General features: G+C 38.1%; 1 protein-coding gene across 7 annotated transcripts in view; it reads right to left on the bottom strand.

Annotated features, from left to right (window-relative positions):
* The window catches only part of ZNF385D (zinc finger protein 385D), a 413,504-nt gene that overhangs the window by 151,552 nt on the left and 244,011 nt on the right, over nucleotides 1–17,941 (bottom strand). The window contains exon 1 of one of the 7 annotated variants that reach the window (XM_066194610.1): nucleotides 9,166–9,363. The exons of the other annotated variants lie outside the window; for them this stretch is intronic. Coding sequence (XP_066050707.1) covers nucleotides 9,166–9,187 — 22 coding nt within the window. The 5' untranslated portion in view covers nucleotides 9,188–9,363. Of the gene's footprint in view, nucleotides 1–9,165; nucleotides 9,364–17,941 lie in introns of those variants that run through there. 7 annotated transcript variants of the gene reach the window in all.

The following is a 17,941-nucleotide window of genomic DNA, read 5'->3' as shown; positions in this document are numbered from 1 at the left end:
AAAACTGGAAATCATCACAAGCACCTTGCAAGGATTTCTTAAAAGATGAACTTATTATGGTAAACATTCTCTGACAGCATTAACCATCTATTGCTGTGAATATCTAGAAAGGGCTAAAAATTTATAATTACCATTATTTCTTCTTGTCTTTGTGATTTGGAAGATATTAGCTCAGCTGGAGTCTCTCAAGCAGATATTTCATATAAAATATTCATAATTCATTTGACTATATACTGAGGTCAGATGGCAATATTTCTGTTTGCAGATGAATCTAAAGTGAGCTTTGTATTGCTGAAAATGTGCTGGCATAGCTTTTAACATAAAACACCCTCCTATAATAAATTACAATAAAGTATCATGCAATTTTTATCTTTGTGAATGTTCTCATGAAGAAATGTTCCCACTAGAAATGCACAAAAAACTTACACAAATCACATAAACGTTGTTAGAATAAACTGAGGAATATTTTTTGACTATTAATTGTTAAGGTTTTTCAATGCTAAATATCATCCAGGACTGCCTACCTGAGATAGTTCTGTTCTGTTTTTCATCACTACACTGAATCTTTTGGGTTTCATTTAGCTTTCTTTTTTAAAAAAAACAGGGCAGGGGAAAAGAAGAAGTAAAAATAAATTAATATTCAACACATCTGCATGTTCTTCCTGAAATCTGTGGAGTTTTCTGGGTTTGCAGTGACACAGCTTCACAGTGACATAAAGCAGCATCTTTCATGGCCTTCAGAATGTTAATTTCAGACTATTTAAATATTTTTTTTTTATTCCTGTGTGTTGATGACAGCATGTGATGACAATTCTGATTCATTATGGAATAACAGAGCAGTTTTGTTTGGTCATCTTGGAGTGCTTGTGAAGGGTGGTGCTGCCAGAATCATTTTGCTGCAGCAGGAGGCCACCCCACTTCACCTGCTGCCTGCCTTTCTCTGCTAGCAGAGTCTACATACATTTCACACACTCTAAATCTTTCCACAATCACGTTTTGATTGTGTCTACACTGCTAGGGAGATTTGCAGTGTTGCTTTGATTGTTTTTTAACATGTTTTCAGCCTTTCCATGTTTGTTTATTACATTCGGTAAGTTCATTCACGTGAAGGAGTGTATCTGTGGGGACAGATGCGTAGTAATGTTCCTCTTTAGGGCCACTGATTCTTTCAACCTTGAAAACCTGCATGTTTTCATTGCACACATTGTTAGAACGTGTAGAGCTAAATGCTCATATGGATGGGCTGCTAATTAGCATTGAGTAGGTTTGTCAGCTACACCTATGTAAGAATACATATTTTATGTTCTACAAAAATACTGAAAAGGATTGGGAGAAAAAAAAAAAAAAGAAAAAGGGAAAACCAGTAGGAATTTATAAATATAATGAAATTTTTTACCCCAACCCAATTGAAAAAAAAGAGTTGTTATTTTGAAACCTTCCTTAATGAAGAAATAATGGGGAAAGAAAAACCACCCAATGCAGACCAATGCAATTTCCAAGTACTCAGGGCTACTAAGATTTAAGCCTAAGAATCTAAATGTGTAATTCAGAGGCTGTTGCAACAGCCCTAGCAGTGCATGTGGAAAGGAGGACCAAACAACCAGTTTTACAAGGCAGACAGGCTGTGGTCAGTATTGGCGAGACAAATGTTTGTAAATGATTACATCATGTCTTGAGCTAAAATCATTTAAGGGTACTAGAAATAACACAGTTCAGTGGCTTTATAGTACCCATGTTCATGTGGCTACCATGCCCTCAGTCAGAAGGAGACAAAAGGCAAAAGGACTTAAATACATCCTTACATATGCAAACACAACTTTTTATGGCCTGTATGGCTTGTTAGAATTTGTCCTTTACAAACACAGGAATTGCAAAGTTAAATAGGAGATTATGTAAAGCTATACGTATGTCTGCAAAGTTACTACTTTTTTCTATGTCACCTAAAAGCAGACAAGCCATGCAACTTCCACTGTTGACAAATTTGCTGCTTACAGCAGCATAACTTACCAGTAATAATAGAAAAACAGAGAAACAGTGTGCTTGCTATAATAGTCACATATCTGGCAAACTGAATGCACCTGTTACATTGCAGGTTTTGACAGGAGGTGAGTGGATTTGCTATCACAGGTAAATACCAGCAAACAAAACCTAATTTGCTAAACATTGCACTATAGAGACAGTAGACCCTCAGGTCACTACTGAAAAATGACTTGGCTTAGCAAAAAGAGCACTGATATTCCTTGCAGTGCCAAGACTGCCTTCCTCTCCACCTGCTCCTTCCTTTTGCATTCACAGCTGCAGATCTGGTCAAGGTTCTGCGTTTTTTGACTTGGTTTTCTGGGTTTGTTTGTTTGGGGTTTTTTTCGCTCACTATTGATCCTAGTGCAATGATGGGTAACAACATTGGAAAACACAGCCATTATCTCCCTCTATCTTCATAACTTACTACACTCCATAGTAAACAGACTGAGTAAACAAGGTCAACAAGAACAAAAGAAGCTGAGAAAATTTTCATGGCTTTCATTTGAATGAATTGTCCATCTGCTTTTTCAATTACAGCATAAAAGTAAATAAATAAGAAAACCACTATGAAGTAATACTCAAAATCAAGCCTAGCTTTTTTCTTTTGTTCTCAAGAAAGAAGTTTTAATATTCAGAGAGGGTTTTCTAGCATAAACCTGCTTTTTAGGTTCTATCTTGTTTTCTGACAGAGAGAGTTGGGAAAGAGACTGTTGGTTTGCATTGTAATAAAGAGAACATATAAACAACACAGAGTATAAAAATTACCAGTATGAGCCAAAGCCCTTTGAGACCCTAAGCATATGCTAAAATTTCAAACAGCCATGCCCAGAGTTGCAGACACTCACGGTCAATGTCATTTTCGTATCTCCTGTAACTGCTTCAGAGATGAAGATACTATACATTATCAAACCCCAGGAGTTTTTCAAGCTTTACTTGAAAAGCAAGTGGTACATTATGGTTTTAAATTCTGAAACCTGCAGGGACTACAAAACAGAGTAAATTAGTTGGCTTGGTAAAAGAGCCAGGACCTTATCCCGTAGTGATGAAAGAATTTCTCATGATTTCCAAACAACTGGTTCAGCCAGCTAGCAGAAGTATAAAAAAATAAATAGATTGATCTAATCCCATCTTTTTAAAATAGATGGTGGGGGAGGAAAATAAGGAAAAAAAGAGAAAAAAACACCAGGGGAGAAAAAATACTTCTCTTTAAACACCAGATAAGGACTCAGGATGTCTTACCATTTTTTCAGTCCTGAAGAAATTTGAAATGGATATTATTCTGAGCATCAAAAGAGACAGATCTGTATTATCACAGATGTTAACAAGAGGCAAGTGTGTACAGTAATTGAACTTTCATAAGAGCCTCCCTTACAATTCCAATCTGAAATTACGGTTGCATTTTCACATTTTACATTTGATCCAGACCCTTGCCAACCACTTTAAGCTGTCATACCACGCTTAAGATTGCAGCAACTCTTTATGGTGCAAATGTACACAGAAAAAAAAAATTGTCTAAGAGGAACACGATGGAGAGTGTGAGACTGATGAGCTGAAGGAGGTGGTCAACAAAATGAGCAAGAAGGTCTAAGCATATGAGCATATGAGTCAGTAATGCAGCTTCATGTATTAGATTTTTCACCCCTAAGCAGATTTCCCAAAGAAGTCTGGCTAAAATAACTGAGCATACAGACTGACCTACAGAATGTGGTTTTGCCATATAATGACTTAGTCCTACAACAGAGGGAGGCTTCTTCCCACTTTCATCCCCAGCAATTTAATTCAAGTGCAATCTCAGCCACTTCAAGCTTTGGTATTTCTCTCTTTTGCTGCATTTTCTCTGAATGTTACCAATCATCTATGCAATTTCAGCTGCAAAACTAATCTTTGCAGTATATTACATGTAATATCTCCTTTTTAAAAACTGAAGCCCTGATGACCTCTATTGTATTTCAAGAACTTTTCATGATCTAATGGCAAATTGAAATATTTCCGTTTCCCAGTCCAAATATGTTTTCCCTTTTTCAAATATCACCATCTCCTTTAGTGCAATGAGAGGCAAAATCTTTAAAGGTTTTCCTGTAACCCGATTAACATTTTTGTAATTGCAAGAATTTCTAGAATTGCCACTAGCTCATGAAACAAAATCAAAATAACATGGAAGGATATTTGCACACAGGCACAGAGACGTACCAGCCATATCACTCTAATAGAGCCAAAGGCTCTCATTATTTTAAAATATTTTGTAAAAATTTATATGTTGCCTTTTAGGAAAAAAAAGGAAAACAGACATATGATATCACAATGAAAATTTTAAAAATCTGGTTTCTTGATTTAATTTCTTAACAGAAGGAAGACATTTGTTGAGAGGGAATGTAGGATTAGATTCTACAATCATCCCAGTTAAAATATGCACAGACCCACATTCACATGAGCACGTGAGTGCACACACACTTTGTTAAAGGACCTTCAGCTCAAGCAACTGTGATCTAATCTTCTCTAATGAAGCAGGAAGACACTGATTCCAAATTTGGCTTTGGAGCAATTCTGTCACCCACAAGAAAAGTTACACTTGGAGTGATTTTTTTTTTTTTTTTTTTTTTTTTTTTTTTTTTTTTTTTTTTTTTTTTTGTCAGTGAAATGGAAAAAGGACCTTTCATTTAAGGCAACATACTGGATATATTTAGAGGCATTTGAAGTGAACAGTTTCTGTAACAGAAACTAAAAGGGTGCAATCTAGCACAGAGCACTTTCTGTAAATTCAAACAGGATTTTTTTATTGTTATTATGTATACATGCATTAATGATTATTCAGTGCTTCAAGATACGAACTTGACTGCCCAGGAGGCTGAAATGTTCCAAATATAAACATCAGGTTCCTGCAGTTTTCAAGATCCTATACATTGGCTTGCTCAGCTGAATTCTTCTGTCACACACAGCATCCATTATATATTAACTACACTTTCTTATTGCAGATGTCTGGTGAGAAAACACAGTTAGTAATCCAGTATCTGTGCTTCTCAAAAAATTTTAAAAGAACAGCCTTATCAACACCGATTCATCCTGACTTAAATTAAAACAGAAATTATACTAAAGGCCTCCACAGTGTCTAACCTAGAAGGAACTGTAACCTCCTAAAACCAAACCAGTAACAACCAAATATTATCATTGAAACAAAAAACAAAACAAACCGTGTTTCAGCAGTTGGTCAGTTGGCTTGTAAAATGTGTTTTCTTTAAAGAGGTGATGATGAGATTTTTGGGGGGGGGGGGGGGGGGGGAGGGGGTGTATTCTTTTTATTCCGTGACTCATTCAGCATGAATCTCTTAAAGAAAATGTTCCAGAAATAAAAAGTGATATTCAGAATAGTAGCATGCATGCAGATGAACTACTACATTCTGCAGCATTGACTGAAAAAAACCCAGTGAAATTTAAAACAGCCACCAAACAAACAGAAATGTTACAGCATTTTCAGGCAAAAATTATTTGTTGGTTTCCCTTAATGTTGTATATAGTAATTTCCATGCCAATATATTAATTTCCTGTATAATGTGAAACATTGAGAACAGAAGTTACTTAAAACTTAGGAATAGAGGAGGAGAAGGAGACAGGGAGGGAAGGGGGGAAATAAAGAAAAAAGAAAGGTACAAAATTTTTCTTTTTCCCTCTCCTTTTCCTTTGTAAATTTTAATTTTCGAGTTTTTTGGAGTTGTGCTCCTTCAGTAAGGCCAATGTATGGGGGCAGTGATCTTTCTTGGTGCGTGGGTGAAGGACTGGTTTTGTTCTCTGTTCCTCAGGGCCCATGCTCACTGTCCCAGAACTGCAATATCACTGCGGCGTTTCCCCCGGCTGGCGGTGCGTGGAGCGGTGCAGGACTCAGCAGCAGCTCTGCCCCTTCCCCTGGCCACGAGCACATCCAACCAGTCCGGACACCCCAGCCCCAGAGGTGTGCTCCAGGACAAGCCAACTCCTGCGGCCGCCCGCGCTGCTAGGCCCAGGAAGGTGCAGTCATGGCGAGGTGGCCAAGCCAAGGTGACAGTGGCCAGTGGGGCCTTTTAGGGTAGAGCGGCAGCTGTGACCCTCAGCCACAGCAGACCCCTCACAGTGAGCAAGACTAGGGGAGGATCCCCCTCCTCATCAGAGCGCTGTGGCACTGAGAGCCACCCACCATTCCTCCTCTCGGAACTGCTGAGAATGGTCACAGCTGACTTCTATCTTATGCTAAATTATTAACTTGGCGATAAATACCGGCAAAAGTTGCTCTGAGGTACGTATGTACGTTCCTAAGTGCAAAACGTCTCCGTATGATAACACTTAACAGAAATTTATTATTTTCATTGGCTTTTGGCTTACTCTATAAACACACTACATCATTTTGTAGGATTTTTATTACTGTTATTATTACAATTCCATATCCCTATTCAACTTGAAATGATGAATGCAAAATCAATACAATAAGTAACAAATGTATCCACGGTGACCAAACAACAAACTCAAAAGCACAGCACGGTGAGTGAAAATTAGCAGTTCTTAACTACATCACAATTCAGTTGCAATGTAAAAGAAAGGTTCATGAATTTAGAAGGGTTACAATGAGTTTAATTATTTGAAGGCTCAGCTCAAATAGTAAAATATATATAGTAGGATGTAAGATAAAGGTAGAGTACCTTCTTGGAGGCTACAGCTTTAAAGAAAGAGAGAAACAAGACGAAAAAATCCTGAATTTAGCAACTTCTCTCTCTGAGAGTTAAACTATCCTTCACCCATTAACACTTGCTCTATAACAGCAATACTGTCAGAAGGTTAGGTCTTACTTTCCATGGTAATCATTTTCAGTATTTATTTCAACCTAAATGCTGCACATACGCATTCCCAGTATGCCACCTTACATCAGCAGCAATTAGACAAGAAGGCCCAGAAAAGCAAACAAGATGCATACAAACATATAGAAATGCTTTCTCTTTCTTCCTTTTCTGTACCTATGTGGCCCAGTAATTGCATGCATGGATTAAAAAAAAAAAAAAAAACAACAAAACTCAAAACCCCAAAAAACACTACAGAATTTTTTATTAGTATATAAAGAATTGTATCTTTTTTATTTCTCCTTAGAAAAAATAAAATTTCAATATTGTCGATGTGACGGCTGCAGCAATTTGAAATCAAAGTAGGTGCACGATGTACGCAGTCAAGCTTTCATCTGGCTCAGTGCAATACTGCTTTGTGCAGTAACAGGGACAGGTGAGATTACAGATGTTCTGGCCTCTCACTGACAGTGCAAGAAAGGACTTAGAATAGCCAGAAAATACCCAGAATAACCACAGGTAAACATTATCCCCCAGCTCATGCTTTCTTATGCAAAAGACAGGAACAAGAACATTCACGTAAAATTTAATATTGAAGGAAACTTCAGACTGAACACAGAAGACATGGAACCTGCCTAGCAGAAACTTTCAGCTCTGCTTTCAGAAGTGAAATTTCCTACAGAGCAGAGAGAAAGCACAACACAGTTTTTTTCATTTAAAAACTTGTGTTGCATCAGAAAACAAATAAGCATATGATATACAGCAATGTTTTTTTCAAAGTAACACCAAAAAAAGTTTGATCACCATTATGTGTTTCTGAAAATTATAGACAGGAAAAAAAATTGAAAATTAAATACCATGCAGCTAACATGTACCTAATACTCTAACTCTATAACTTCAGGAAACTGCAACTTCTAATCCCACACAAAAAAAAAAAAGGATTTTTAAAAACAAAACAAAAAACCAAACAGACTCCAACCCATCTTGCGCCTGTAATGCTGTTAAAGACAGAAAAATACCAGAAAGAAATGAACAGCAAATTAACCTGGCTTTTTTAATGGTGAAGAGACTTAATCCAAATTACTCAAACCTAAAACCATAATGCCTACTTCCTCAGTCTTTTGAAAATGCAGTAAAGCTAAAACACTGAAAATTTATCTTTGAAAGGGACGCTGAACAGCTCTGACAAGTCAAACAATTTGTATTATTTTTTTCTGCTAGGACAGTTTATATGTAAATCTATCAGCTTTCATAATTGATGTGTTTCACTGTTAAAGAGAAATCACACATACATACACACAGTCTTTAATTTTATGAAAATAAGAATATAGTGCTTAGCATGGCACAAGGCACAGTACTTTTTTGACAGGGCTGAGAATATTACAAAAGTTCTTCCCTTAAAGATTGAAGTGAACTCCTGATTCAATATTTAATGAAACTGAGAAAGCTGCTGAATCTCCCAGAAATCCTCCAGCTCCCTGCTCTCTGTTCATTCTAAGTATTATGCTGCTATAAATTAACAGTGAGACTAGATGAGATTTCAAGCAGTCAAGAACAGCATTTTTCTATCACATCACCAAATTCTCTATTTTATTTTTCTTTGCTGTTTCGCAGCATTAACTGGCAGCATTATATTACAATCATACATCCCAGCCCAGTACTGCAGCGCTACATTGCTTAGACATAGCTCTACACTCCAGCATGTTTTTGGGGTATGCAGCCAGCTCAGCTGTAAGCCGAAGGAAGATTTCCATCAAGCAACAAAACTAAACTCTGCCCAAATATTTAACAGCTCCAAGACCTCTAAAGGCTTAAAATAATATGTATTTTGTGGCTTCCTAGGAGCCAACTCCACACCGGTGATGTGCACAATGCAGAGCCGTCGGCAGTTGCAGCACTGCAAATAAAACATTGTTTCGCCTCTGTACATTTGAATTCTTCAAACTAAAAGCTGAATGAAATACTGAGGTTCCCTGTGCCTCCCCAGCACTAACAGTGCAGCAGCAGTTCGTCCATTACCTTAAGTTCGTCTGAAACTTCCCATGCCTCACAAGCATTTCTCATCCCCTCACGGCAGAGGAAACGCAAGTTCATTTAAAAGAAACCTAGCACGAGTTCATCTTATCTAGCTTGTTTTTCAAACCGCTAGAACTACGCAGTAGCCCACTCAAACAGAAAATTTCCCAGACAATGGAATCCTTTCAAACTGCACAGCCGGCAGGATTCCCCAGTTGTCAGTTTTAGGTGCGTGCCAGCACAAAATGTTCTTGAATCCAAAATCTGTAATAATCACTCCTATTGATAATGTGAGCAGAAGCAGAATTACATCACGGTTAACACTTACCAAAATACATTATGTTTCTCATTAATCATGCAGTCAGGATCCCACCGCTGTGTATTCAGCATTAGCTCCTGCACAGGGCTGACATGTAAAACAGAGCTTTTTCATTCTACATTATGTGGAAATTTCCCAGCACGAGAAGCGTGAGAGAGCCGTGTGCCTCCTCAGGATGAGCGCTTTGCAGGCAGTCTTATCCCTGATACAATCCCTGTCTGATTTAGCGTTTACTCCGGCTGCATGCTGCACTGCCCATTCTTACTGTAATCTGACTCCTCCTTCTGATGTCCTTGCTGTGCCTGTGACATCAGGACTAAGAGTACTACAAACAGATCTTTGCTTTAACGGGCTGGCAACGACATGCTCTTATATCCTGGTTAACCTAACTCTGGTTTGGACAAAAAAAAAATAAAAATAAGCCCTTCTAAAATTGTACAGGCTTTTTTTTTTTTTTTTTTCCCTTGGCAGTAAATGCGTTTAGTGACATAACATGCTCAATTACATAATAGATGGGAAAGACAAAGCGTACATTGTTAGTGTATTTTTCTTTGAAGGGCAAGCTCCAGGAGAAGCTTTAAGTGCCTCAGTACCCCTACTTCAATAGAAGATAAAGATGCCTGGCACTTTGCAAGATCATGTACCCCTAAGACTTTTTTTTTTTTTAAATCAATAGTTCTACTTCAATAAACAATTTCAATCCAAATGGTGGATAAAGACAAGTCTGTTTCTATTTTTAAAAAGCAACTGTCAAAGAGGTAGTTCAATTTCAATACAGCTGAAATACAGTTTATTTTTTAAACTACAATTTCTTCCCCTGAATAACAAAGCGTGAGGACAGGAGATATATGACAACGAGGATCTGTAATGGAGTTTACAACCTTTCACCCTCCAGGTCTCTAGTTGTTTTCTGGCCCAGGTTGATAAGTCATTAGCAGCTGGTAGGTATTCCGTTGTTCTGTGGCAAATGGAGTGGTCCTAAGTTTGCTGCAAATACGTCCCCACACAATCCCTGTTGCTATATGAACTAGTAGCAGCCTCTTAGAGGAAGAAAGACCAAAGAGGCACCAAAATACTGTCCACCATGTACATGTAGTGCCTCGGTATGGATCCGACGACACACCAGTGCGGCAGTGTGGTGAAGACAATACGGTCTGTATTTATGCACATATGTCTCTTCTCTGAATCAATAGAGGACATTGGTTTCCTGCTGTCAGTCTGGCATGTATCAGTGATAACACACTTATACTAAATAAAGGTATAAAATAATGGACAGTATGCTGAAGTGTTTATTTCATTATAATAGGATGTAATGGGATGAATGCTTTCATTCTACAGGAAAGAGGATGACAGGTATAATTCATTTAAAGCTCCACTTCTTATTTGTAAAACCACTACACAATAAGTACTATTTCATAAGGTCCAATCACTTTGGGCAAAATTATCACAGCGGCACAGCAGCCAAGGAACGCTCCACTTGCTGCAGCAGCAGAGGTAAGAGCCCTGGTGTACAGTGCTGCTATGCATCTCTCAGCAAGAGCCCTCTGCAGCATTGCCCTCACGAAGTTTCGTGCTACCTGGATGAATGTTACTGAGATTAAACACTGACGGGGAACTGGGGCACCAATTTCAGTCCTGTCCCTCACCGGCAGTCCCACAGCTATTCACTTTTGATACCTAGCCTTTCTCAGTGCCCTTTCTTATTTCAACTGCCCCTAGCCAGAGGCAAGCCCTGAAACGAGAGATCCATGGTACACACAAACTCCAAAATTACCTTTGCTTCACAACTGAAAAGCACACAGTGCAGGAGTGCACTTTGAGGCCACAGTGCACAAGGGTGGAAGATCAAAACTTCTCGTGTGGGTCAAACTGACCAACGATGTAAGTTAAGCAAATTTTAAATCACAGTGAAGAAATGCTGTCTAAAGATTCCTGGAGGAAAAAAAAGAAAAAAGAAACCGTCTAGACAGCATGGCCTATGTTTCAACTGCACAGTGTGGACAGCAAGTAACAGAGGGTATTCACGGCACATTCCTTTCCTTTATTTCATCATTACAATGCTTATTCGCTTCTACAATACAGGGAAGGACACCTCACTATAGGGGAAAATACCATCCTCAAAGACTGGTTTAAAATATCTCAGCTGAAAAACCCTAATGTTCTCTGAGCAGTAGGTATAAGCTACTATCAGGAGCCTTCTGCAGCACAAGCATTCCCTCCTCTCCCTTCATGGAGGGTAAAAGCTCAGAGAATCAATTCTCTGTGAAATCCTTCAGCTCCTTTTCCAGCTCTGAAGTGCTTTTGCAGAAGCACTGCGTGACGTCCTTTAAGACAGTCTGCACCCAGGCACAGCATTTGCCTGTTAAGCTGCGTTTGCCCTATCACAGAAAAAAAGGCTTGGGGTTATTCTGCCAGGAGTCAAACTCTGCAAGATGTAGGCTAACTCTGGTCTCAGCGTTCCACCGAGCCAATATGCCTCCTGACTCACGATATGGGTACAGAAGGCTCATGTCCGTGTAGATGTGCTCTTAGTGCTGAGGCAAAGACCATGCTGCCTTTAAACACCCCCTCTTGAAATGGCTGTTGTGTTACAATACCTGCACCACTTTGGTGGTGTCTGATGGCAGGTCAGATCCACAGGAAATGTAAACACCAAAGTGCCACATGCTCTGACTGACATGTTCTCCCCTAATTGGTTCTGCATCTTTTTTTTGGCCCTTTAGGATGTAAAACAAGAAGGACAACCTCTCTCCTTATAGCATCTTATTTGTGTTCTGAGAGTCAATGAAAATTAAAGTAACCAAAAAATACTAAAAAAAGAACTTTAATTTCTTTTCCTTTCAACTACAAAAATGCAAGGTAGGAGGGAAAATCACTGGAAAGCTTTCAAAACCCAAATTCACATACTCCATGACAAACTCCGCTTTCACTTACACACATACAACACTAATAAGCTGCAAAAAGAAGTAGGGTTTCAAGCAAGGAACAAAAAATAGATCTTATTCCCTGAGTGGGATACTGTGACTGTCAGTGAAAGCAAGGTTTAGTTTAGTAATTGGAATCCCAAATGACTGGTGTTTTAATGCAAGCATTGAGGATTCTGCTGAAAACAGCTGTAGGGAAGTACAGTCAGGAGCAGCAAACACTTCTGTGTGCCTGGAGATTTGAGCAGACCCAGCCTGGGCATGCAGGATCATGCAGAATGAGTGAGCAAATTAGTCCATGATGTCAGTCCATGGAGCAAACTCCCAATCACCAACAAGCTGGCACAAGCAATCCAGCATTTAACTTTGCTACAGATACTGGTCAACTGCAAAATTATCATATTTCATGCATGGCTCACTTATAAAACCAAAATCCCCAAACCCTTGTGATTCAACAATAGCGTAAACATAACAAGAAAAAAAAATACCTTCCCCTAAACCAGCTAGCCCTCATCCTTATTTCTAAAAATAGAAGCAACTTCTACTCCCTGAAATCCTCTTCCCACAGCCAGTTTCTTGTTTTCATAATAGCATCTCCGCCTTGAGTCCTTCTGCCCTTTCTCACCTTGGTAAAAGCTTTGCCACAAAGAGTAGATTTTCAAAATGCAGATCAACCCACAAGACATCACCTCCTTGGAATAAATAAAAAGCAGACAGCACACATGGCCCAGAAGTACAGCACATACCTTACACATTTCTTGAGACCTGGGAAAAATACAGGTTGTTCCCCACACCTGACCTGGTCTAGAGCCAGAGGGCCACTTCATGAACTAGCTCCTCTGTTCTGTGCTTTCTACTGATTTTTATCTATCCACTGACTTACACAATGCCTCCATAATAAGTATTAAAGCCACTCACAGGCAACTCTGTTGCAGACACTAATTAATATTTAATATTAATATTAATGCACCCAGTTAATTCCCTAGGATTCCTGGAAAACCGTCTTCCAGTCTTGAACTCTCCCAGGAGGCAACTAACATTAGATTTATACCCAAACTCTTACCAGTTGGCTTTGATGAACGTCAGTTAGTGAGGCTGACCACAGTTCATCTCTTGCAAATGCAGAAGCAGATTGAGGAACTCTTTGCTGGCAGAAGTGTAATAATAGACAACAAATACACCAGTGACACAACATTTTAAGTCTATGCATCACATGTAGTAGGCTAAAAGATCGCATACATCTCAGAGGTTTCTAGATTTTCCTAAAATAATTTTTGTCTACTGTACAGAGACAGCTATTAAGAACAAATATTTATTGAGCAAACATTCATTTCTGAAAGTAAAATGGGAGAAGCAATCCAAATCACACTTGGCCTATTAATTCATCAAATGCATTCCCAAAACTAAAACATTCTTGCAAGTAAAGTGGGTCTAGAATTTCCACATAATTCAGAAATTTATGTATTGAAATTATTTCATTCCTACTAGTGACCACAGTGCAGAAAAAAAGAACAGCAAACAAGCCACATTTTTGTAAATCTCCAAAAGTAATTGAAAATGTTTCCAAACACACATATTTTTGTGCCTCAAATCAAATATACTAAGTACATCAGCTAGAACTTTGGTTTGTTTTTATTTTGAAGCCATCTGGAGCAGTTTAAGACATACTACACAATAATGCAGATTTTGTGATTCATTACTAATCTTCCTGAGGTTACACTAAAGGATAAGTAGGGAAGGAGCAAGTTACATTTGTGTATTTTAAACAACCACAGAGGCTCATCTATGGTTTTGAACATTCTTCACGGGCTAAAACTACCAAATGTGTTTTTTACCCTTGACTGTGAAGTGTCACTTCTAGAAATGTGTGATATTTGTCACCATGAATACCATTTAACTGCAGCAGTACCCGAAGGAACTCTGTACCACAACACGTGAATACAACTGGAGGAACTTAATTAATCTTCCTGTCACTTCCATGATGCTTTTCATTAGTTTAGCTGCTATCTGATCAACTGCTCCTTTTTCTATTGGAAATAGCTAACCAGAACCTCCTATAAAAGCGTTTACAGGAGGTAAACAGGCTCACTTTTGATTCTGAGAGCCTTTACAAAGCTTTGCCAAGCAGACTTTATCAGTTCAGTAACAGTACTTAGAGCACTGCTCTTTTTAAGCAACTGGGATTTTCTACATACACAGCTTAAGAAATATAAATAGAACAATATGTGTTTTTCTAAGCTTAAAGCTAGTACTTCTGGTATTTTGCAGTTTGAACACAGATAACATGTAGCAACTGAAAGGTCATATTCTTCTGAATTTCCTTTCCATAGACATGGATAGTTATTAAACAAAGAAGCAGAATGCAGCCAACATAAAACCAAACCCACATTTTAGGCACTGTTGCTGCTAATTGTTTTATTAAATGCCCACTCCTGCTTCTGCTCCTAAGCATGGGACAAGATTTAAGTTAATAAATATGAATGAATACACAACTGGTAGAGAAGCTTCTTTGACTATGAATATTGCTAACAAACTTAAATAGAAATATGGTTTTAAATGCAAATGACAAGACCGAGAAGCTTGTCTGAATGCACGTCAAATATATTTTCAAACACACCCACACACAAAAATGTAATTTTTTTTCACTCAAAAATGAAAACTGGAATTGATGACAACACAATGTCCAACATGCGTAATCCTTCCTTTCTCCCTCTTCCCCTTTCATTTCTGTGCTACTATAAGTACAATTTCTCTAACATGGGGGGTTTGAGCATATCACAAGAAGAGAAATCATCACTACCTCTTGTGAGGTGAATGATTAATCTGTTTCACTTTTTCTGTCCATCTTTCCAACACTCTCTAAAATTTTGCAACATACCTTGTAGACACATCACCAAATCCAGACATTGTATCCTCACAAATTAAAAATTTAAATTTATAAAACCAGATGTTGTAAAAAATTTCCCACTTAGACTTTTTTTTTCTTTTTTGCACTCTGATTTACAGGATGCGTCTGTTCATTTATGAATGGATCAACTTTGCATTTCTGATTACACCATCAATTGGCCAAAACTATGCACTTCTATTATCTCTACAATCATTTTTATCAATCAACTTATAAGTCTCAAGTAAAAAACTAGACAGTATATAGTAAAATCATCTACTTATTCTGCCTGTTTTAACTGTGTTTGATTAAATTAAAATAACAATTTATAACATTACTAATTAATTAGAGATCACTTAATTTTGTTTAAAATGATAACAAAGCAATTACTGAAAAGGTATCAGCCTCTGTTTTAAGGTGGGAATGTTTCGATTTTGTTTGGGGTTTGTTGCTTGGTTTGTTTTTGGTTGTTTTTTTTTTTTTTTTTTGAGGCATGGTGGGTTGTTTGGTGGGGTATTTTGTTGCTTGTTTGGGTTTGAGTTGTTGGGTGGCTCTTTTTTTCCTTCAACAAGGTGCATCAAAGAACTGAAGATTTCCTCAACAGATCATTTAGGACTCTTATGTGAAAATTGTCCAGGACTATTGATTTTAAGTAGTCTTTAGTCCAAACAGCTGCTGCTTTACATCTTTCTCTCTTTCCTCCAGGCCTTTTGGAAAGTGCCTTAGCACACTGATTACATGGAGACTGCATTTTTCAAAATATAGGATAAAATATTTTTTTTACCACTTACGGTGCTTTCAAATCACTCGTAACAATCTTACTATCTCCATCTAGTGGCTTGTATGATTAGGACTTTTGCTATTAATCCACCAAAACCTTTTTATTGTCCTTTGCCTTGCCAACCACAGATTTTTCATTTCCTGTTTCTGGCTTTCCCTATAAATTTTCCATACTTCTTACTTCTAATTTATATTTATTAGTATTTGAATCCTCTTTTATAATTTTGTTCCAAGTTGTGTTTTTATTTCTAGTTGCTCTGTTAATTTGGTGGCTGAACCAGGAAAAACTTCTACTTAAATTTTGCCATTTTCTGAACACAAAATAACTTTTTTAGTCATCTAGTGACCTCTAGTTATCTAAGGCAGCATCAGTTTTCCTCCCAAGGCCTTTTTAGCTCTTTTCTTTTCAAACATTTCTGCTTCTAATTTTCCTATAAGAAATAAAATATCTTGAAACACAAAATCTATAACCGATTTTATTTGTATTGTTTGCTCCTATAGAATATATATTAAAAAAATCCCTTTCCATACCCTTAAGTACCTAAATGGAAGTATTTCATGATACAAGCACAAAAAAACCCCACAGTCCTTAATTTTTTGATACTGTATGTAGCTGTTCAAAGAAGAAAACAAAAAAAAAAAAAAGTAGCAATGCAGTATGATTTTAGGTTTCCCAGTGATTATAAAGGCAACGAGCTGTGGTTTAAGTAGTTAACTGCAAGAGGAAAATGCCAGCATGTGCAGTCCCAGTGTGAATGGGTGCAAAGCAGTTTGCTTTTATACTGGATCATCAATGGGAATGAGGCTGGAGCGTAGACCTACAGCCAGGAAGGGACAAAAACACTGCCAGCTGCACAACATTACAACTTGTCTCCTGCCTTGGGGAGCTGAGATCCTTTGCAGCAGCACCCAAAGCGATTGCAAGGTGCCAGCACCACATTTGCAACAAAGAAAAGGCAGGAGCTTTAGGTATGTCCTGCTTTGACTACCTTAAGAGACAAAACCTCAACTGAAGTGGCAAGTGCTATGGATGCCTCCTGAGGCATCCCACAATAAATTGTAATCTGAGAGGGAGAAATTTCATCTACAGCGGCACAGAAACAGTTAAACTAATCTCATAGCAAACACGATTGCTGCATTTGAATTCCTCTTTCATATTCAAGGAAAAGCTGTTTTAGCTAAAACTATCAAAGGAAATGCAAGTCATAGGTGAGTAAAATACAGTCTCTCAGAAAGTACCATGCAACAAGGGGAGAAGACACAATGGCAGCAGGCAAGACACTAATTTGAGGCTATAAAAGGATGCGAGTTATAGCACAGTATTCAACTTTTTATGAGATTGTTATTAAAAATCTGTATTGGATTTCTTCACACCGGCACTGAATTTGATAGGCATGTCCAGGTGTAAGCATTTTGTAATTCCACATATGCAAGTTTCACAGCAGAGTGCAAGAAACAAATTGTCACAAAGTGAAAATGTCAGCAATATCTTGCTGTAGGTGGGATTTGACTGAGAGACTGACACTTCAGGTTTTATGTGTCCATTTGTGTGCCTACCTGCAATCTGGATGTCTAATTTCCCACCAGAGCAAAGCAGATCAAACTGGTGTCAACAACAAAGTCAGGAGAGTTACTTATTACATCTGGAAATAGACAACAGCTTTGGGTGGCCAAGCAGCTCTCCAAGCCCCATTAACTATATTGACTGGAGTTTCACCAATGCAAAGGGGAACTTAGACACCTAGCTCACTCCTAGACACCTACAGAGACACACACACCTACACATACACACTCTGCCAGCTGAACTCCAGCCAAGGCTTCCAAACCCCTTAAACAATCTGGGACCCTGCAAATCACCCATACCCACTGAAATTTACCTCCATCTGGGATCATCACAGCAACTACTAACTGCACTCAGCAGCACTAAGCAGCACTTTAGAACAGAACATGAGAAACACCTGCAAGTAAAACAAGCATATAATTTATTCAAGAAGAATTGAATTATCTCCTAAGGAATTAACTATAAACTAGCTTCCTCAGTGAGTGGAGAAATTTCCTGGGCTCTTAAGTGACCCCAGAGTGTCTCAATATTTCACTCTGTGCAGAAAAAAAAAAAAAAAAAAAAAAAAAAGTGTCTCAAAAATGTCTGGCACAGTAAAAAGTACAATTCTTGAATGACCAAGCTCTCATCCTAGAA

The sequence above is a fragment of the Chamaea fasciata genome, unplaced genomic scaffold (assembly GCF_029207755.1).
Source record: "Chamaea fasciata isolate MVZ Bird 193981 ecotype frontalis unplaced genomic scaffold, bChaFas1.0.hap1 SCAF_1, whole genome shotgun sequence".
Classification (NCBI taxonomy): Eukaryota; Metazoa; Chordata; class Aves; order Passeriformes; family Sylviidae; genus Chamaea; species Chamaea fasciata.
This window is presented reverse-complemented; position numbering and strand designations above follow the sequence as displayed.